The 22,628-nt window shown below is 42.4% G+C and overlaps 1 protein-coding gene across 27 annotated transcripts in view; it reads left to right on the forward strand.

Moving 5' to 3' along the window:
- Positions 1-22,628, forward strand: part of FNBP1 (formin binding protein 1) — a 93,028-nt gene that overhangs the window by 19,211 nt on the left and 51,189 nt on the right. For all 27 annotated transcript variants that reach the window (XM_040082913.1, XM_040082910.1, XM_040082911.1 and 24 more), the window contains exons 2-4: positions 10,081-10,196; positions 14,845-14,901; positions 17,408-17,555. In XM_040082913.1, the coding sequence (XP_039938847.1) occupies positions 10,081-10,196; positions 14,845-14,901; positions 17,408-17,555 (321 nt within the window). The remainder of the gene's footprint in view (positions 1-10,080; positions 10,197-14,844; positions 14,902-17,407; positions 17,556-22,628) is intronic.

A 22,628-nucleotide genomic window follows, 5' to 3' on the forward strand; every position in this document is an offset into this window, starting at 1 on the left:
CCCCCCCAAACCCTTTCCTAAACTCCAACTGTGTATTCTGAACTGAGTCATAATCAAAAAGGTTTAATATTAATGAAGAAATTTTGACTTTGAGGATGCATGAAGCAACTTGGGTATTCTACATGATGAAACCAGTATGGCACTGGTTTGTGATGAAGTGGGGAAAAAAGCTGATTTCCCCCAAAAAACATTCCCACAGACTGCTACAGTTTGAAGTAACGTTCTTGTGGGTAAGATTCTGCTATTGTGATTCAGTATGGTTTTGGATAAGAGGGCAGAATTGCCTTTTTTGTGTGTGTTCTTTTAAATGGATCAGTAGGCTCGTTTGGCTTTCTATTGTAGCTATCCATGCCATGCAATAAGCAGGAGCACTCTATGGTTCATTTTTAATAATCAGTACACAGCTGCCCAAAGGGGAAACCGTGGGCAAGAGCTCTTGTTGATCTTTGTTTTAACAGCTGGTATTATTAAGGGAGAGCTTTGCAGACTGGGAAGGAAAAAAAAAAAAAAAAAGGATGAAAATCAGTCAACAGTTAATCCAAGATGTGGCCAGACAGCAAAAGATTTACTGGGAATTAGTTCTAAAATTGCATTGTTCAAATAATTTCAGAAGAAACTAATGGGTGTGTTTGAATCAGGGAAGTGGGATGGTGCTGGGGAACAGTGAAAAGTTACATTTGTCAACTGAAAAACCTTTGTGGAGCAACAGCAGTGTATATTTAGCATTGTAACCATGCTGCAACTCCTGGGGGAGGCAGCTCGGATCTGGAGCTCTGCTGCAGCTCAAGGTTTATACCCTCCCAGCAGCAGAGCCCCACAAACCAGGAGGATCTGCTCATTTTCAAAGCTCTTGTTTATAATGCACAGAACAGTGAATCCCTGTGGGTCCTTGCAGCTTTCAGGCTGCAGCTCTGGATACTGTCAGCAAAAAGCAAATCTTTATCCCATTCCTGTTCCCCCAGGATGAGCAGAAGGAGGAGGTTAGCATTGCTTTGTTTTGTTTCTTTGGTGCTCGGCTGTTTTTTTGTTTTGGTGTTTGGTGGTTTTTTTTTTTTCCCATCTAAATGAGTTTTGTGGGTATAATTAATGCTAATGGTAGAGATGCATCATCTCTCTGGCCCCAGTAGATTTTAGTAGTTATGAGCCTTTGCTTAGCTAATGAGTCTGGATTTTAAAGTCTAGATTCTGCTGTTTATCCTCATACCTGGTACAAATAAGTCCACTTAAATCAGTTGAATCACACTAGAATCACCAAAAGAAACAGCATGTGCATGTTTGTCTTCAATTTAAATAACTGAACAAGTGCATAAAAAGGTTGAAATGCGCTCAGTCCTTCAATAAAAATAGTCTGACTTAACATCTGGCAATAGTTGAAATTTCTCTCTTATTATCTTGTTCTTTAAGAGCTTTCTTACATACTGGGTTGTAATTTGCACATTATAATGTATTTTGAAACAAAACTGTGTCCTGTTCTGGGGTTTCCTTGCGTGTGTTTTATAAGCAGAATTGTAGGTTTGAAAAGAAGTGTTCCTTTCTGAATGGGCTGCTCATGACAGATGGTTCTCATTGTGGCAAAGTCATGCAGTGCCTCAAACCTCAAAGTGTATAAATTTATTTGAAGGAAATGAATCGCTGCTGCATCGTGGCCATCTATGAGAAGTGTCCTTGGACTTTGAAAATGGTGATTTTTGAGCCTTGCCTTTTCCTTATTCAAAGAGAGCTATAAAATTCATTTTCAAGAGCGTGAAACTGTGACACCTCTAAGAAGCACATTTCCTCTTTCAAGAGATACAACGCTATCTTTAGAAGGATCTCCCACTGATAACAGCAGGCGATGCCTCAGTATGGCCTCTTCAGGTACCCGTTTGAATAAAACCAAAATAGCACCTGATGCTCCGTGCTGGGTGTCCTCTGTCCATGCTGTCCAGGACATGGTACCTACATAATTTACCATCCCTTGTTCCAAGACAACAAAGAACAGTCTTTGTCCCTCACTATCCAGTATTTGGCTCATTTGCTGTTTCTCATTATCACCTGTTGCTCATCAGCTCTGTCCTGCTGCAGCTGACCTGATCATGTCCTCCTGCCTTCCCACCCCCCAGAATTAATCACTCCTCTCTGTTATCTTACCCCTTTCAGCATCTTTCTGAGCTGCTGCAGTACCAACAACCACATCCTCTCTCGGATGGAACATCCCCTCTGTCACCTTCCTTTCTGGCTGCTGTGTTAGCGCAGTTACTCGCCCTGTTGCTATGGAGGGACTACGAGTTCTGCTTTACCACATCCTCTGCAGGATACAACAGGCCTAGGGGGAGGAGGAGGCTTGCTTTGACACCAGGATGGCAGAGGTGGAGGGTTTGGGTTCTGGTGAGGAAGGCTCTTTGCAGTGGTGAGAGCAGCCCTTGGTGGCAAAACCAGAGGTTTCTTGCAGGATCACCTGCTCCTGGAGCTCCACTGCTTCTGTGGCCTGGCTCAGAGCCTTCTGGCTGCTGCAAAAGGAGCAGTTTCATTTCACAGTTTAAGCTATCAGCTGAGAGAACGAGACATTGAGACACTGAGTGTGTGTGTGTGTGTGTGAATGCCTCGGCAGCCTGACATGGGTTGTACTCACACCAGGAAGCTTCTTCCATCAACCACGTGCTGGGTTTTGCAAGGCTTCCATAATAGGTGTTAAATGGGTCACCTCAGCAGGAGTGTGGCTGGACTCCCAGTGACCTCTCCAGCAGGCAGAGGTGAGCTGCTGCTCTGTGCTGCTGCCCAGAGAGCCTCTCTCTCTCTCTCCCAGCCCTGCTTTGGGAGCTTGGTGTGGATTTTGCTGCCGTTCTCTGCTGTGGGTTCTGTAACCCAGTGCTGTGTTTTAGTCTGGTGTTGGGCACCTCCTCTATGAGGAGCTTTAACCTTCACCAGTACAAAACTCACCCATTTCAAAGTGGGGGATGTTGCTGTGTAGCTCTGCTGTAGGTGGATCTTTTCGTGAGGTGTTGCAATCAAATTGGTTCCCTGTCAGCCCTGATGATCTGGTTGTACTCCCAGGACTGGCCATGCCTCAGAGCAGCTGCAATATTCATGTTGCTCTCCAGGTGCTGGCCTTTGTGCCAGCTGCTCATGGCTTTTCCCAGAAGCGCTTCTTGTTCGAATTAAGTCGGGTTTTTATCCAGGTAGGGTTAAGGTATGGCCAAAAACTGCTCGTGGGACAGCACCCCAGGCAGGATTAATTAGCAGGAGGGGTCACTCTTGAGTTTGTGGAAGGTGGTTTTTGGGGTGGGGATGAGTGTGGTTGGTCTCAGAAGCAATTACAAGGCTGTGCAAAGGGCCTTGCTGTTATACTGGGGCAGTGTTATTTTCTATCCAAATTAAAACTGGCATAAATATTAGGCCTTGTTTTGCTTTCCAGATTCAGCAAAATGCTGAAGAGGGTAAGCATTTCAAGGCTGAAACACGGCCCAGAAACTGCTTTACGCACCGTGTCTATTGAAATAAGCAGGACAATTAGAAGTGATTTATCTATCAACATAAAGGTATTTCAACCTAAAACATAGTCTGTTTCCACTCTTGTTTTCTTGTCAATTCCCCTTCCCACAGGTTTGAAATACACTTTGTTTCCTGATGTTGCAGCAAAGAATCTTGTGTTTGTTTCTGTCTTTCCCTAACTAGATCAGGTTGCCAGGTCGATGGAAGAGATAAAATAGTTAACCATGAGGGCTTTATGGAAAAAGGTGTTTAGGGGATGGCAATAAAAGGATGATGGAGATGGGTGAGTAAGATGGCTTTTTTCTCTGGGCTATTTATTATTCAGCTCAAGCAGAAATCATGCCTGTTTAGGCATCCTGGTAAAAGGTCTGGAGAAATTTATTTTATGCTAAAAGGGTAAGATGAAATTAAGCCTGTGTGGCTGGAGAGGTGATCTGCATGACAAACACATGTGATCATAAATCGCTTTGTTAACAAGAGCCGGATGTGTGGGGGAATGGAAGGGTTCACTCAGAAAACAACCAGCGAAGGCACGGCATGGTTTGAGTGCAAACCAGGCAGAGATGGTCTCCCTGCCCCATCCCTCTGTGCTCCATGCTCCTTGTCTCTGCTGCAGGAAGGGAAAGGTTGGTGTCCTGTGTTCCATATATAATCAGGGATGTTTGTTTGGTGTCATTAACTGAGGGTTTCACTGGCTGTTGCTGACAAGTTTTGTGTGGGAAGTTGATTCTCATCAGTAGTGGCTGAGTCAACAGATGCTGAATTGCTTTGGTATTTTCTACTCATCTCTGTTTTCTGGAAGGCTCTTGCGGTGGTAGCCTGTATTTTATGCATTTTCTTTCATTATTAATTTGCCTGGAGACTGTTAACATTTGCATATAGCTTTATTGTAGGTCTCCAAGGATCTGTGATCTGAATTCCCGTGTATTCTGCCGGCACTGTAGTGCCATATGGGACTCAGCCGAGCCTGTGAAGGGCTTATCATCTCGTTAATTATTTTTATAATTTGAAGTTGTTAAACCATGGAGTCTAAAAAAGTAATTTAGAAATTGAACACTGTAATGTATTCTTGATCTTCACTTTAATTCCTTTTTGCCTATGAAAGTCAATGAGAGTGTTTTTTAAAAAATAAGGGATATGGGAGGAGAAGGTATGATCAGAGGTAAAAATTAGCTATTAATTCCCCTATTACTATTTTTGTTATTAATGACAATATGTAAACAACCTCGTGAGGAAACAGAATTGAACTCACTGGGGAATGAGGTGGTAGAAAGCCTTCACATATTCTTAATGTTCATGAATCCTGAGTCTTTTATTGTATTGCTGCATTAGATTTACAGGAGGCATATGCCAAATATAAAGGCTTTTAATTTGCTATTAGCATCTGAATTTTCAGCATAGTCTTTCTTCATTATTTGCCTTTGTGTTAGCATTCTTAATTTCACGGTTCTGCACTGTCACCTGTGAGAGCAGCAGAAAGGGTGACAGTGACAGTTTAGCCTGGATACTGGTACAGTAAATGCTGCCAGCTCAGTCTGTTTTGGGCAGGTTTGACAAGGAAGACTTAAATTGCAGAATTAATTGGTAAATTCTCCTAGAATCCAATGTTTTGTTCACCGCTGAAACCAGGTAGAAAGCCCAGTCCTTTTGGCCTGGCTGTGTGTTGGAACAGGGCAGGGTGAGTCTGGCTGCAGAGAGACTGAGGCTGCAGCTCAAGAGGAAAGTGAGGACATCCCCTTTATTTCAGTCAATGTTAAGGCTGAAGAAATAGCAGCAAGTGAAGGTCCATCACTGGATCTGAACATCCTGTGTTGAACTATTTCACAATAGATGAAAGCCTTCGAGAAAGAGGAAGGAATATCTCACTGAGCTGATCTTCAGAGACCTCATGAATAACACTTTATTGCTCAATAATTGGTTGTACTCCATGTTATATGGCTGAGAAATGGGAAGAAGGTTTTTCTTTTGTTTTGTTCTGTTTTTTTTTTTTTTTTTTTCTTTAATGGCTAACTTTCCTCTTCCCAAAATACTTCACATAGCTTTGGAATGTGACTTCAGGAGGGCAGTTGAGAAGTGAAGGGGATTTGACAGCTTAAAGTAACCATTCAAATGAAGTAAAGCAAATGGGCAGCACTATTTCCATTTTAAGCATTGTCAGGGTAACTAGCATGCAACCAAATTTCAGAAAGAATGCATGGATGGGCGGTTATTTGGGCAGCAGTAAAAGCACTGGGAGAGAATTAATGGAAACAGAAATGAAGTTAGAAAATGAATTTAGAAACACACTTTGCCTTAGGGTTAAAATATTCAAAGCATTCTGGGTACTTGGACATCAAATTCCTGTTCAAGTTAATGACTGAAATTCTGCTTCCCTCTTTTGAGCTTCAATTTTTGTGTGCGTGCCCAAGAACATGTTGAACTCTGAACAGTTTGTTTCAAGCAGCAGGGGCTCTGCTTTCCCACCTGTGTGAGTCAGGTGGGTCAGCTCCTGTGTTCCAGCTCCTCCATCAGCTGGGGAAGTGTTTGTAGTGGCACATGGCTTTGGGAAGCAGGTGGAATCTGCTGAAGGGGGGGTGAGTTACAGTTACACAAGCAGTTTAATTACATGGACATTGTGACAGTCAATTAGAAGTCTATTCTTTTTAGTAAGCTGATATCACAGTAAACACAGGCACTTGAAACTGGGAAAAGATGAGATTTGGCAGTTTGGAAGGACACAGCTACATGAAGGCTGTGGTGGGAGCCTGCTGTGATAGACAGCTGACTGTCAGTGCAGTATTTCTGCTCAAAGAATGTTCTTAGGTGTGAACCAGTCTCTGAGCCAGAGGAAAGCAGTGGATTCTTCTAGAAAATGTTTTGGTGTCTCTTTTTCGGAGAAAGCAGGTGTGGTGTGACCTTTTGTTTCTCCCTCACTGTGGTCAAGTGGGAGCATTCTCACTGAACATTGCATCATATTTCTTGCCTTGTTTTCTTGAATGCTAAAGCCCTGTGGAGTTTATTGTTTCCTAATGTTCTCCCTGACTGGAAGGGTGAGGATGCTGCAAAAATGAACAGAGAGCAGTCTGTGTATAGAAACTGAAAGCTGAAAGAGCAGCTCATGGGGCACCTGAGCCCTCTTGCAGCTGATGACTGAACCTGCAGTGGTACAGTTCACCTGCTAAACCATCTCTGCCAGGGCTGGTGCACTTTGTGTTCAAAACACATGTTGTTCTCATTAGACTCCAGAATAATTGAGGGGGTTTTTAACTCTAGATTCCTACCGATAATTCACTTTTGTATTGAACTTGGAGAAAAGTAAATCAATTTCTAAAAAGTGTTTTCAGTATTGATTATTTGAAGGCATGATACTGTTGTTAACTGCTCTCAAAAATCTCTTTTTTCAGAAGTTCTATTTTGCATTGATTACATGTATCCCTGGACTTTGGGATTCCATGAATTGAAGGTTATGCTGTACAATCAAAACATTTTGTGTCCTCTGTGAATCCCTATGGTTCATTAACTCAGAGCCTTTGCCTGCCTTCTGTGTCCTTCCCAATGAATGGAACGAGGAGGACAATCTGTGTCGTGTCCCTCTGGCTGCACTGCCCTTCCTTTGGAATCTCGTGCTCGGCCAGTGATAGTTGTTGCCATTTTTACTGGCTTTTTTTCACCCTCAAGGCACTCAGCAAAGGGAAGGGACGATGGAATGCGTGACCCCAGTGTAACACGCTGCTGTGGGGCGTTGGCTGCTGAGCGAAATGGCACTTGGGCCAACGCTGTTCCATGCCCAGAAAAGAACAGAAACTCTTCTCTTTAGCAAATCTGCAGAGAGTTAAACTTCCCCTTGCCTCTCTTCTTAGTAGTGGAAGTCAGCGCTTGTACTTTTGAGGTGGTTCTGCCTAGAGCTTGGCATGAGGCAAGCGCCTCTTCTCACTTTATAAATAGAAATTCAGCATCTTCCCCTGGTTGATCTGTCTGACAGCTGCACCACTGTGTGCTCCTCTTACACTGCTCCTCAGGGAGTTTTATTTCACCAAGCTTGGCCTGGTGAGGCCTTAGAAACAGTCCAGCAGGTCCCTCTGTGGGGTGCCAGCCCACACTGAGGCTCCACCTGGAGCCACTTCTGGGTTTTTACTCAAACTCTGATCTGAATGATGCTCTGAGAATTGATTCAGGGTGGGATGATGGTGGGAGGTTTGGACAAGCCACCACCAGGGTTGCCTTTTCAGGGTGAACCTGCTCTATCTTGAAATCTGGATTACCTTGAAGGGCAGGATCGCCTTGAAAGGCAATTTTTCCTCTGGGAAACCTTGACCTTTCCTCTTTGGATGGGGTCCCAATGGGATAATAAGCTAGTCTCTTGGTACAAATATGATCTGATAAAGGTGGTTAAATTTGCTTACCGGGATTACAGAGTGAATTTCCCTGCCTGAGATTTCCCTTCTTTAAATCAGGAGTGTGTGAATCCACGTAAACCTGTGACTAATGGACTTCCCATGGGGTATTTATTTTATATGCATGTGTTTATGTTAAATAATGTAAATTGTGGAAGAGAAAGGTGTGGGAGAGCTAGAAGACCTCTTTATCAGAAACCTTTAAAGGCCATGTTTGCATTACTCTCCTGACTCCAGCATTATCCCAGAGGTGGAGAGGTTGTATATTTGAAGCAGAGAAGAAGGTGCTTCTCTGCTGGCATCAGACTCCAGGCTGGGCTGAGCCCTCTGGCAGGAGAGGAACCATTGTTACCCCTGATTCTGCCTTGTCCCCAGCTGTGAAACTGTCTGAAATCAAGATTTGTATATACGCAAACATGGATATTTTTAGTGTGTGTATTCTCTTTCTGCAGAATATATGCATCCTCTTTCTGAGTGACTGATGCTACACTGGTTCAAGGGTGGTTTATATTGCTGGAAGTCAGGCTTTTATTCTGTGTAGTTTGAATTTTTTAACTTCAGTTGTCCTTAAACACTTCCTCACAGATTCTGGGGCACTTAGAAGTTCTTCACTGTTTTTGTAACTTTATGCTGTTACCTTTTTGCTGTTCTACCCGCAGTGTCTCTTTAATTGACTAAAGCTGACATAACTTAAGTTGAAATCTGTTTTGGCTGACTTGGTTTGAAATAGTACCTGATGCTAAACCAGAGCAAACACGCACTGCGCAAACCCTGTGTGTCCTATTCCACATTTCTTCCCTGCTGGTTTAACTCGCTTCTTGATGGTGTTTTGCAAATTTTGTCTTCTTAACGTGGTTTCTATTTCTCCCCTTCAAATTACAATTAAACAGTTTTATTAGCAAGTTTATTTTCTTGATCAGCTCCTGTGTACATGACTGAATTCAAGGCTGGCAGAGTCCCTCCTGCCACCAGTGTAATTAACTCACTGTCACAGCCAGATGTGCTGCGGAGCAGAAAGTGGTATTTGATAAAAGCAGCATATTCACAAACCAGGCTTTGTTGTAGCTTTCAGTCATTTTTCTGCTCTGTGTCTGAAGGGAGTAGGTTTGTCTGGTTTTTGTAACTGCAAACTGAGTCGCAGAGCCAAATCCTGTGCAGAGAAGCATCACTTGTGTCAGAATCTTTGGTAGTGGCAGCTCAGCATCCCACCCAAATCTAGTGCTGTGTGTAGTTTTTTGAAAAACACAGTCAGTCTAAATTGTGGGTCCTACAACTTTATTCTCTTTTCCTTGTAAACCATAATGGAACCTGATGCCAGATAAGTTAGGTTGATATTAAAGCCCTTGTTTATTTTACACTGTATGTCTGTCAGAATAAGTATCCAATGTATTATGGTTTAAAAATTATATTTCAATTATTGTAGAAACAACAACTTCTGCAAAGCTGTGTGGAATGGGTTGTGGAATTTGGGTGCTGTCGAAGTAAGCAAATTTTGAAAAATAAGGTGATTATAATTGAAATCTGCAGATAGTAATAAACTGGCTTGGATAATTAATTTGTATTTAGAGTTGCTTAATTTTTCTTGGCATTTGCAAATCCCAAACTGACTTGTGGAATGTTCTTGATTTTATTGAAAACATGTGTGGCTGTTTTTGAGGGCAACAATATTTGAAGAACAAAGTAGTATCTGTATGTAAATGGAGGTGGACAAGAAAACTTCCAGAAAACATAGGTTATGTCATTTTGGGGAACATTGTGTCATCTGTTTTAGCACAAAACAGGCTGCAGAGAAATCAAAGTCTGCTATCTAAAAAGATCAACTGTTCTGAATAACATTTTAAATTCATAGCCCTGACGAAGCTGGATTTTAATTAGGAATAAATCTCATATTCATGGAACTTAGTTCTTCAGAGTAAAATAAAATACTGTCAAGAGTATCTATTTCTTATCCTACGTTTAAGTATGTTTTTATATTAGAAGATGGTATTTAATAGAATTGCCAGTATTTCTGGAATGAAACTGATTCAGAAATGAGTAATGAAGAATGTTATTGAATTGGGCTCATGCTAAAATACAGACTTCTGTTGATTAAAAACCTGTCTCACTCTAAAAGTATCTAACTGGTAATGGAAAATATTTACAACACCTTCTGTATGGTGATACTCCCTTTGTAAATTAATTTTAGTTGTTCCTGTGTTCGATGAGACTAAATGATTTTTTTCTTGATTCATTGCAGGACCAGTTTGACAACTTAGAAAAACACACGCAGTGGGGTATTGATGTTCTGGAGAAGTACATCAAGTTTGTAAAGGAAAGAACAGAGATTGAACTCAGCTATGCAAAGCAGCTTAGGTAAGTTGATGTGTAAAATTCTGGACTTTTGAGTTGCATCTCTTCAGAGCCTGTAATCAACTCTAAGTTTGCTGTGTCAGTGGTGATTTTGTTTATAATAATGGCTTTTAGAAAACAGCTTTAATGTAGAGATTGGAAAGTAAAAGTTAATTTAAGATCCTGTTGTATTATATCTGCTAGTAATCATATGTTTTGCAAAAGGAGAGCTTATTGAGGTGGCTCAGCAGTACACTAGGGCTTACTCACAGTTTATGCATGATTAATGGCTCAGCCCTGTAATGTTTTCCGTGAAATTGGGGCTGCTGTGCAAAAATGCTGAAGGGTTTTAAGAATTCAACAGAATAATGATCATTTGTTAGATGAAGTTTAGGTTTTCGTTTACTAAGACAGGCCCTCTTTGAACGTGCATGGGGAGGAACTGCAGGTCAGAAAGTCAGCCCCAGCCCTTGGTAATTTTTTCCTATGCAGTTAAGAAGGTTACAGCCTGAGATCTGAATTACAGTTTTAATCTTTTGAGGTGTCTCCTGATCAGAGCAGAGATCTTTGTGAATTAATCTCAAATAATTCCTGCTGGGTGCTTTCTACATGTCCATGTCTGGTTTGATTGTGGGCAGAGACGAGTATGTGTGAACCCGACACAGAAAAAAATCTTCCTTGAGGTCAGGTCCTGGGGAAGAGGTGCTAAAAACCCTCCCTCAGCAGTAGATATCACCTTGTTTTTCCCAGTAAGGTAGAAAAAACTGAGAACTGATCGGGGTTAGAAGGGAGTAAAGCACGAAGGGAGTCCTGCTGCTGCCTGTGGGATAACACTGTTGGCAGCCGGAGTGACCAGTGCTGAACTGGAAGTGCTGGAGTTAACTGGGAGGGGGAGAGCAGGAATAATTATTCCTAACTCCTCCAGGAAACTCACCTTTTATTTGCATGGTGATAAGAAATCTTGAGAGCTCTTTCCATCCTCTCAGGTTCTGAAGAGATGGTATCTGAGGTTTCAGTTGGTCTCTGTATCTAACACAGTGTCTATTAAGAAAAAAAAAAAAAACAACCAGAATTTGCTTGTGTTTGAGTGGATTTGAGATGCACAATGGCCTGTGATTCATGAGGAGCTGGTGGAAGATAAATCCCTGCCTTGATGGTTGTGTGCTCTCCCAGGGGAATGCCAGGAGGGTTCCCCAGGGTTTCTGCTACTGACAAGCAGGAAATAGAAAATGACTCGTGCAGGAACAAATTGCTCACATCCTATGGAGAGGAGCAGAGATTGAATTACAGAAGCAAAATGAGCTGGAACAAAAAGATGACTGGACTGGGAAAACCCAGCAGAGTATCTGGGTGAGCTGGCTTCTCTTAGGAGCAATCCTGCACTAGACTCACTGGAGTATTCAGGATGACAAATTCCAGGTGTAAAGAGCTTAATTATTAAAATAAACACACACAACTTGTAAACGAAAGTGAAAGATTGTTTTGCCTGTGAACATGTAGAAACCATGAATTCCTGAGCTTTGTTTCTTATTCTGTCCTAGACCTCCCCAAAAAAACTACAGTCAAATTGTTTCTTGCTGTATTTTTAAAGGTTTGAGGACGAATACATCTGTCCCCAAGGAGCTCTTAAACACAGGGCTGCTTGCAGGCATCTAAGACATTAGATGTATAAAAGAAAAGAAACAAAAATGTAGACTTGTCAGCTGTTGAGGTAAAACAGTGCTGGAGATTAAAAAAGAAAAAATAAATCACTCATCTGCTTTTATTTAATCAGTGTCCTTAAGCCTGGTGCAAACCTTTTTTGTACCACATCCATTTGATGTAAAAGGGCTGCATCACATCACTGCATGTCATAACACGCAGAAAATACTATTAAAAAGGGACAGGTTAACTCAAGGTTCTCCTGTGGATGTAACTCAATTTTGTTTATTGTGTAAGTAAAGCTGCTGAAATTTATTTCCCTCTGTGAAACTTGTATTTTCTATTCCATCCCTGGGTTCCCTAATTAGCTATTTCCCCTCTCTACAGTCTACATCTCAGTCTGGTCATCTGTTGAAGTTAAATTTTCTTCTATTTAAAAACATTTTTTCCTTCTTCTTTATAATTCTGCAAATGTATATTTAATATTTTAGGTTAGACCCACACACCATTTACAATTAGCCCAGTGGTTTTGTCTGATCATTTCAGATCTGACACAGTTATTTTTCTTAATTGTTTTGCATTATATTTATTGAATAATTAAGCTAGGCTAGGGAGGGGAAGGGGTGTAGAATCTATGGTAGAATGCTTATTTTAAGTATTTTAACTTCCATGGGACACTGATGTGCTGGATGCTGCGCTCCCATTGCTGAGGTGGTGTGTCCTTGTCACTTCCCTTGCAGCACAGCCACTCAGAGCATCACAAAGGGTGTCAAAACCCTTGCCTAATGTGATGATGGATAGATAGCCTCGAGGAAAATGTGTTGGAAAAAATACTTCAGGTGTCAGGATAATCTGAGAATCAGAACCCCTGATGTCTGACATCTCTTTCTCTCACATTTGTCACCCAAGCTGAAATAAGGGAGCAGAGAAATAAGCTGGGAAGGCAGCAAAACATGAAGCAGAGTGGAAGGCAGATAGAAACACTCGTAGGGATGAGTGCTCAGGGTAGCACAGAACCGTTCCAGAGCTGGAATTTTACAGCTGGTCTTTTATTATGTGTTGGCTCCCTCTCTAATCACTGTTAGGTGTCACTGCTTCCTGAGCTGGAACCTGGGCAGTGCTGGTGCACCAGGACATGCTGAACTCCACAATGCTCCTGGATTCACTGTCGCTTGTGGAGGGTTTTGTGTGGACCTGGTTAAACCTCTACATCTGATTTTTAGAAAAGGGGGAAAAAATTAGAGAACTTAAATATATAGCTTCAATTTGTGTGTTGTGTAAATTGCATAGAAGATAATGAAGTGTTTAACCCAGATGCTAATCCTTGGTAAGTGGTTTTTGTCTGTGAAAGCAGACTGTGGATTTTTTTTTTTCTTTTTTTGCCTCAGCTCTGTAGCATTTCTGCATCTTTAAAAATTCACAGGAAGCCAGTTGCTGTGTGTGTCAGAATTAATTGGGCAGCATGACAGTGCAGGGAGATGGAGTTTTTACTGTGTGAAAAAGCCTTATTACTGTAACCTTCTGTGCTTCTTTTCTTGTGGCTTTTCCTTTCCCCTTCAAGCTGGTGCATGGGAGGAGGCATTCCCATGGCGTACAAAGGGTGCTGTAAGATTTATTTTCATCATGCAGAACAGTTTGCAGAACCCTTCCCATGCTGGTGTTTGGTGGAAGCTGCAGAACTAGAGAAGTTCATTTTTTTTTCAGAGCATATTCTTGGAGAGAGGGCACAGACTGAGAGGGAGATACTCATTTGGATCCCTTCCAGTTGAGATACTTAAATTTTGAGGAACACATGTTTGTCTGTGCAAATCTGCCAGCATTCTTGCTACTCCTCTGTTGGGGCAGATGCTCTTTAATTCCTCCAGGAGAACAAAAGGAGTAAGAAATCTGGGATGAGAGGCCCTGCTGTCTCCTAGTCAGCAATAAAACCAGAATCTGCAGGGAATGGGTTACACCTCTGAAAAAGCAGCTTCTTTACAACTTGATGTATTCTGGGACTTCTCCAAGGAGTTTGGCATGGATAAGTTGACAAAACTCAGTCCTTCTTCGGACAATGATCCCATCAATACTCCTTGAGTGCTGTTCTTCATCGCTGAAACAACCTTGTGAAACCAAACCAAATGGCTTCCCTGTCACACCAGGGTGAGAGGCTGCCAGAGAGAACAGAGGAGCACTGAAGAGACCTTAAAATTGCTCTGTGAGATTGCCCAGGTGTGCACTGTTAAAGGGTGTGCAGTGCTGCAGTGCAGTGTCCATGGTAGCAGCAAGGTGCACTGAGGGGCAGGTGGGCAGCACACCTTCACAAATCCCTGGATTTGCTGCTGATGGGAGGCTTGTGGGGCAAGGAAAACCATGCAATTACTGTTAGATGTGCTCACAGCAAGCTTCAGGTTTCTTATTTAAGATGCATTCACTCCAAGAGCATATTGGTGTTTTAAAATTAAATCAGTAGTTGGCCGGGGGATAATGAGATGCAATCATCTGCGCTAATTAGGATAATCAAATGTCACACTTCCCCCAGCATTAGTTGATAATCACAAAATGATCCCCCTTTTGGTATCTCAGTGCAGCTTCCCACAGCTTTATAAAAGGATTTTTTTACCTTCTAATCATCCTGCTAAGGGCAGGCAAACCTGCCTGGCCAAGGGTGTCATCTGCTGCCTCAGATCTCCCTTTCCTGGGGTGACTCCTGCTCTAAAAGAACATCTCCTCTAGATCAGGTGAAGGAGATCTGTGCATCAGCAGAACCACAGCCCAGGTGAATTCACTTCATGACCTTGATTTAGCAATTTTTTTGTGTTCAGATTCTTCTGCTCTGTTGTAGTTACAGACTGCAGCACTGTGCAGCCCATTCCTGGAGTGTTACTACAGCACAATCAAAGCCTGATTATTGTCCTTCTTCAGGAAAGGTGTCTGCTCACTGCAGATAAAAACTCTAGCCTCACAGAATGTGTGTGCATCTCAAGATCATCAGTAAGCTTCAAAGGATATTTTAAAGTTTTATTTTATATATCTATATTTTTAATTTTAGGAATCTTTCAAAGAAATACCAACCCAAGAAGAACTCCAAGGAGGAGGAAGAATACAGGTATGTTCATGATCCCCTGCTGGGTGAACATGCATTGATGGAGGAATGGTACAGTTTGGATCATCGCCTAGGGATTTGGCTTGTAAACCCAAGATTTTAAAGTCAAATGTAAGAGTATAGATGTCACAGATGCAGAAGCAGGCTTATGTGGTAGATACTAAGGAGTGGATTTGGCCTGTAACTACTCAGTTCCCTCATGTTGCAGTTTCTGGATGCCTGGGTTGGGGTTTTCGTTTCATTTGGTTTTTTAATGTTCCTTAAAACCTTCAAGTCAGACTGATCCTGGCTCTTTGAAGTGAAAGACCAAATTCATATCTGCTTTCAGCAGGAGCAGAAACAGTTGTTAATTTTAGCATGAAACTCAAGCACTCTGTGTAAGTATTAAATGACTCAAACAGGCTGACAACACAGATTAGTAACTTACAAAAGGGGTGATGTTCTAACCCCACAGTGGCTCCTGCAGGGCAGGGTGGAGGGTGAGGCTTGTACTCCCAGTGTCCTGGGGCTTGCTGCTGTTGAAGGATGTGGCACAGCCTCACCTGTCTGCTTTTGATTCACCGGCTCACACCTGTGTCCACGGCAGGGGATTGTTGTTGTGCTTGCAGGCAGCAGCAGAGAGCTCAGCTCCTTCTCTGAGCAGCAAGGTCCAGGTGATGGGGCACCACAGGTCCCTAAGAACACTGCCCTTGGGGGAGGATAAAGGTATTCTTTAAGGAGAACTTTCTAGAAGATGAGCTTCCCAACAGACTACACCAGAGCGAGAACCTTTCCCCTTAGAGCACTGTGACCCTGGAGTTTCTCAACGTCAGCGTTTTGTAACGCAGCTCTGAAGGAAGGCATGGCAGGGGCTGACCCTCAGCCTGGTGTTTCAGGAGGCTGCTCTGCCTCTGGAGAGCCCAGCAGCAGCCTCAAACCCTTGGCTTTGAAATTTGACATGTTTCAAAAGAGTTTGGGTATGGGTCCAACTGGATGATTCTATTAATACAGATTTTTGGGTCAGCCCCCCAGGCTACTCTATACAGCTACTCCAGTGGCTTGTGTAACAGAGATAACAGCCTTTTTGCTTGCTTTTAAATTTATTTTTAGTAACATTGTTCGGGAATCAGTTATTTATGCCATTGTTTCCTGAGATACTTTTATTTACACAAGGAAGATTATGTTACCAGCACAGAGGCTGTTGTGGTCTGTACCAGGATTAGGAATAAATCTGCCTTTGGATAGCTCTGCCATAAATGGGTATTTTGAGTTTGCGACAATGGGTTTTGACACATCCTTCGTTGCTGAAAAAGGATATTGGAGTTAAATGATTCTATGTGATGTGGCACAGAAGATCCTGTGTATCCTCTGCCCTTTATAACTGCAGTGTTCACCTCAGTGTAGTTACTTCATGTCTCAAAACAATGTCTGGGGATTTCTCATGTGACCTTTGGGTGCCTCAGATGCTGCTTGGAGACAACCTGGCTAAAAATCAGTTTTTTCAAGCTCAATGTCCCTCTCTCTCTTGAGATTTTTTTTGCAACTGGGATTTCTCTCATTTCACAACTTGACTGTGGATGTTTCTGCTTGTGATGTGTTATATTTTTAGTCCCCTTTTTAGTTTCTCCTGTTTTTATTTTCATCTGATGCCTTTTTCATCCCTACTTGTGCCACTCCATTCTATTTCCTCTGAATATCTCCATCTTTGCTTTGATTTTTCACCTTCAGGTGATGATCAGTGCAGGCCACTACTATTTTACAATTATAATAATAACAATAACAACAACAACAATAGTTTTTCTAGTATGTAGTAGCGTCCTGCTGCTGGCTTCCAGCTGTTCAGCACGGCCAGCTGGGGTATTTAAATGCAGCTCTGTTGGCACTGGGCTGAATATAGCAGTGACACAATCTGCTGTTTCAAAATTTGTGTGCACAGATGCTTCTTCCTTTCAATAATACATGGAATGCTGTACGGGAGATTATTTGATATGAAAAAATTACTCTTGTGATAGAAGGTATTAAAAAATATAGTTTGACAATGAACACCTGGTTAGTAAACTCTCTACTTATTTGAAAACTTTATAAACTCTATCTGATTTAAATCAAATTTACATTATGAAAAACTTTCTTTTCTAGGCTATGCTGGCCAAAATTTTGCTTGCTTAGACAGGATTTTGCCAGGTAGGATATCCTGATGACTCTGCACTGAGTTGTAGGACTTGAAAGAGTATAATAGAAATGTTTGGTGAATAGAGATTAGAAAACTGAAGCCCCAGAGCTGTGCTGATAAAGAACCTGGCACTCTAAAGTGGTGATGCTTTAAGAGCCAGTGTCAAACTGTTTAAATTGAGATAGATTTATCAGACAGCTGTCAGTGTGTGGGACAGGCTCCTTTGGAGAAATTCCTTCCAGTGAATCTGTGCTAATTCATAGCAATGCTAAGTGCTCAAATAGGTTCCCACCTCCCTTTGCAGGGTGCCTGTCTGAAAAGAAAGGGACTAAAAGCAAAATGCATTTCTGTCCTTTGCAGGTACACATCAACTAGAGCCTTCCTAGCCACTTTAAATGAGATGAATGACTATGCTGGACAGCACGAGGTCATTTCAGAGAACATGACCTCTCTGATCACTGGAGAGTTAACACGCTACGTGCAGGAGCTGAAACAGGAGAGGAAATCGGTAATCGATCCGTTTTTATTTATTATTCACAATGGATTGCTATTTAAGACAGCTAATTAGCGGTAGTGGAGTTCAATGTTAAGTGAGATTTATTTGTTGTTAATAAAGATGAGCTATGCTAACGAACCAAGCATTAAAGAAGTGGGTTATGTGCCCCGGCCAAGTCGCTGAACCGTTTGAATCAAATGTTATAAAATCAGACAGCAATGCCTGCAGGAGAATCCCTGCTAAATAAGGCCAGAGACCCATCTGTGCTTAAGGCTCTGTTAGCCAAAAGCTTGCTCAGGGAAGAGCCCAGCAGCACGGTGTAAAGCCTGAAATAAACAGAGGAACTGCGGTGCTGAGGCTGATTGAGAGAATTATTTGGATTTTGATTCACGTTTTTGTTCTCAGCCAGATCTGGTCAACTATTCGTAAATAAAGTTATTCTAATGAGAAATAGGGGGATTGTGTTGTTAAGTGAAGGTGGGGAATGTGGTTTTCAACCTGTTGACCTTCAAGCCTGGTAGAATTAATAGCTTTATGTTAGTGCTCTATTCCAGCTGGTACTTTAGGGCCCTATGTGCCTGCTACTGTGAATGTTCAAAGCTGATTAATTTGCACATCACCAGCTCTGAAAAATGGATAGCTGTGATGTGATTTCCTTCCATGCCTTGAACCCTTTTATGACCTGGATGTGTGAGCATAGAGGAAGGATTCTAAGCGCTGCAAATACTCACAGAACAGGTATAAAATGACTAAGCAAAGTGCAAAGGGAGCATCAGGGCATTCTATTTCATTTCCAAACTGTTGGTCTATTTTGGAAAGTGCAAAAATACTCCTACAGAACTTATACATTTATAAATAGTCCCACTAAGCATGTGTTGAGTTGCTGTGTGGGACCAGAGCCTTGGAAATCACCACCTTTTCCTAAGTATAGCATTAGAATGATAATTCTGTCAGCAGAGGAAAGGAATATATAGACATACCTTTAATCTGCAGAATGGTGTGTAATCTTTCAGGGACAGCATGAAAGGATGTTTTACAGATAGCTGTGATGAGAATGCTTTCTCAGCCCCTTTGTGACTTTGTATCCAGCAAAATGGATCTGTGCAAAAAGGAGAAAAAAAGGCAGCATTCTAGTATGGCATTTTTCTGTCAGCTCTAATGTCTTCACCTATTTTTTCAATTACGTGGGCATAAAAGTTGATGGAATATCTATTAGACATTTTAAGTACCATGGAAGAGGGCTTGCAATATTTCTTGTAAAGAATTTGAGCAGCAACAATTGTGGTTTTTTGTTTGTAAACTTTTCTAGTAAATATTGCTCATATAAGTAATGGATGAATGACAGGAAAATCAGTTAAATATTGACCTAGTGATAAGAACGTGGGAACAGCAAAAAGCAACTGATTCTATTTACCTGCTGTTGCTGGTAATTACTGGCCTTTAACAGAAAACAGTTGTCAGTCACAGTTTGTTTGTTCTTGCAGCACAAATAGAAGCTTGTATGAATTAGAAATCCTTGTCTGGTTCCTATAGATTTCTCATTTATGAGAAAATGGTTTTGAAAAGGAAACTGTTCCCGCCCTCAGGCATTTTTCATACACAGCCTCTCACTTCATCCTGTAAAAGCATTGATCCTGCTGAGATCTGCAGGAGGGGAGGGTGGTTGTTGTGTAAATATCACAGAGAGCTGCAGCTTAGGCAAAACCTTTTATGATAGCAATTAATGAATGACTTGGTATTTCCAGAAATTTTGTTGGCAGAGTTCTCTTGCTCACTGCTTGTTCTGCCATCAGCTGCGGTGCTCCAGGTCCAAAGAATCATTTGGATGAGCCACTCCTGGGGCTGGGCCCGTGTGTAGGAGTTGGACACCCACATTCTTGTCCACTGAGTCTTGAATGAAGTCATTCAGGTGTCCAAATGCCTGTAAAATGGTACAAATTTCCAGTGATTTCAGCATGGCTGTGGTAGATAAGCGCCTTTGCTCTTTTGGTTGTACTTTCCCACTTGAAAGATGGAAATGGTACACAGAGGTGTCATAACAACACGTGAAAGAGGAACTTGAGTCCAGCAGAAAGTGCTCTGGCAAATCCAAATGGGGTTGGAAAGGACCTCAGAGCTCATCCCATTCTCCCCCTGCCAGGGCAGGGATAACTTGACCAGCCTGCACCAAGCCCTGGCCAACCTGGCCTTGAACACCTCCAGGGAAGGGGCAGCCCCAGCTTCCCTGGCAGCCTGTGCTGGGGTCTCAGCACCCTCACAGGGAGGGATGATTTCAAATATCTCTAAATACAGCTTCTGTTTCCAAAGGAAACCTCTTTGATGCACAGGAGCGTTTGCTGGAGTTGCGGGCAATGAGCGTGGCTGGTGATCTTTAACCACGTGGGCGCTGGTGCCTGCTCTGCTCTGTTTTCATGCTCATTTAGCTCTATTGATTCAAGAGGAATTACCCCAGCAGATGATCAGGGTCACACAGTAATAAATCACTCCTTGGGTTTTCCTTGACCAGTACAAGCCCCTGGCCTGTGAGCGGTGCAGAGCTGATACTGTATCGTGCCTTACATTGGTTTTATGTTGCATAAAATTCATTTGGCATGCAAATTGTACACATGTTGGGTTTGTTTGGCTCTCTGAAAGGTGTGCTTGATGGCTGCCTATGTTTTTTCTATGAAAGATAGTTGCTAGTGGTGAAAATAAGGAAAGAAGCAACTGATCAAAACCAGGCAGGACAAGTGTGCAGGTTGGACAAGCGGGATGATGTGCAAGGTCAGTGGTTGGGTGCTGTTCAAAAGACAGATATCTCCTTTTCCTCTGATCTGATTCAGAGCTTGGGAGGGTTCTGGGTTACCTTTACATTTTTTCAGATCCTGTGCTTTGTTGCATGATGGCTTTTGACCATGAGAAAGTGGTTTCAAAAAATCAGGCAAAGGCTTCTTGTGTGAAAATTGAATGTCTTTAGCAACAAAGGTGAATCAATGACTTTATCCTATTACACATTCCTCTTCCATAGGATTACTCTCAATGTTGTCACTGTACCAAATGAGTTGTTTTGCCCTCACTGAAGCCAGGTACACACCCTGCCTGCTTTTCACACAGAGAGAGCGAGAACTCCTTGTGTTGTTTCAGTTCTTCCCAGCTGCCCAGTGAAGTGAAACTCTTTTTAGTGCAGTTCCTCACTTGAACTTCTTCTCGTATTCTCTTGATCTTACTGTGTCTGTGGTCTCCCAGGAGATATTCTCATCCTCAGGGTCCTTCTTAGCTGCCTAAAAGCTCAAATTTCAGTTCTGTTGTGTGAAGGGCATGCCCCGTCCATCCTTCTCTTGAGGTTATTGAGGTTAGATGCCTGTGACTGAATTCCCCTTTGCTGTTGGAAGATGTCATCAAGTCACACAAATGAGGTGGGAATCACTCCTGAGTGGCTCAGGGAAAGAACTTCTGCAGTCATGCTTCATGTCACCCCAATGTCACCAAAGCCTTACTTTGGGGTGGCTCTCGAAGGTGTCAAGTTTGAGCTAAAGGACCTCCAGTATCACAAAGCTGGGTCTTAATCTTGTCCATTTTTGACAAAAGAGAAGGTGGTGATCCTGTCATGTCAAGAGGAGTGTTTGGACTTTACAAACAGATATGTAATACACTTCTAGGTTGGAAGTGTACTGAGCCAACCATTGAGAATTTCTGTTTGTTGGCTTATTTTTTTCCCCTCAACACTTCACAGAACGTAGCTTGATTTATAGATCCAGCTATGGCTGAGGAAAACCTTCAATTCTGTAATTTGGATAAAAATTCAAGAATTATTTCCTGGGACCATTCTGATTTAGATCTCTGGTCACAAACTAGGTCTGACTCACGGCCTCCTCTGGCAGCAGCTGCTCTGTGTAGCCATTGCTCATGGCAGCTTTGCTAAAAATGTATTTGGGAGTGGTGAACTATCCCTCTTCTTACTGCTGCTGCTCTCACCTCTACCTCCACCTCCCCTCGGGGCTGGACTGGCTCCACACAATCAAGCGTGAAAGTCAAGTAGAAGCCAAGGGCTTTGCTACAGACTGAACTGGTGCAGCACCGGGATTCTGTGGCTGGGACAGAATTTACCTGATGTCAATACATTCCATTTTGTGCGGGTATAGAAGGGGAACAGGGAATGAATGAATCCTTATGGCTACCATGGGGGCAAAACAGGTCTGGTGCTTTATGGTGGAGCGTGTGCACCCTCCTTGTGCGCATTCATCCGGGGCGTGCCTGTCAGAGGACTTTCTGTTTCTTGTAGGCTCTCAGGTGTTGATGAAAAGTAAATAATTGGAGGAATTCTGTCACGTTCACTCATTCTGAATGGTGCCCTGTTCTGCAAATAGTGCTGTGGTTTTCCAGAGGATTTCTCTCAGTATGGAGCAGGCATATGAGGCAGGATGGCAGCACAGGGCCCTGGCAGGAGCACAATGGATTTTTCCATGTTGCGTTTTGGACGTGCCGCGAGGTCTGTGTGTGTTGGGAGCACGGCTGTGCTTTGTGCTGCAGGGGCACACAGACACATTGCTGCCTTCCAGAGGTGACAAACCAAGGGCCAGGTGAGGGGTGGGAAAAGGAAAAGAGTGACAGGGAAAGGAAGTGGTTTGCCAAACTTCAAACTGCAGACTGATGTAATTTAAACCAAGCTTTCCCCAACTCTTGTTTTGTGACTAACCCACTTCCCAGCTCATTGCCCCATTAATGAAGGTCTTAGTTTTAATGTAAATATGAAGGTATTTATGGGAGATTATGTTGTGCTTGATAAATGCACTGTACAACAGATCTACTCTATTCATCCCCTTTCTTGTGAAATAACTCCTATGGAGTGTTTGTTGGTTTTCACCAAATTATGGGTCGTAAAATGCACTGAAGCTGTGTTAAATATTGGTGTGTTATCATGGAATAGTGCTGTGAAGGGCTGTTCACTGAGGGTAAAAGCAAGTGCTTATTATGGAAGTTTCCAAAGCATTTTTGTGTGGGAAACTAATACTAATATCCCATCCAACTGAAAGGTATAACGTGACCTTTGGATTTAGCAGGATTCAAAGTTGAGACCACTGAACGTCATATCCTGCACTTCCCAGT

This window comes from Hirundo rustica, chromosome 20, assembly GCF_015227805.2.
Source record: "Hirundo rustica isolate bHirRus1 chromosome 20, bHirRus1.pri.v3, whole genome shotgun sequence".
Taxonomy (NCBI): Eukaryota; Metazoa; Chordata; class Aves; order Passeriformes; family Hirundinidae; genus Hirundo; species Hirundo rustica.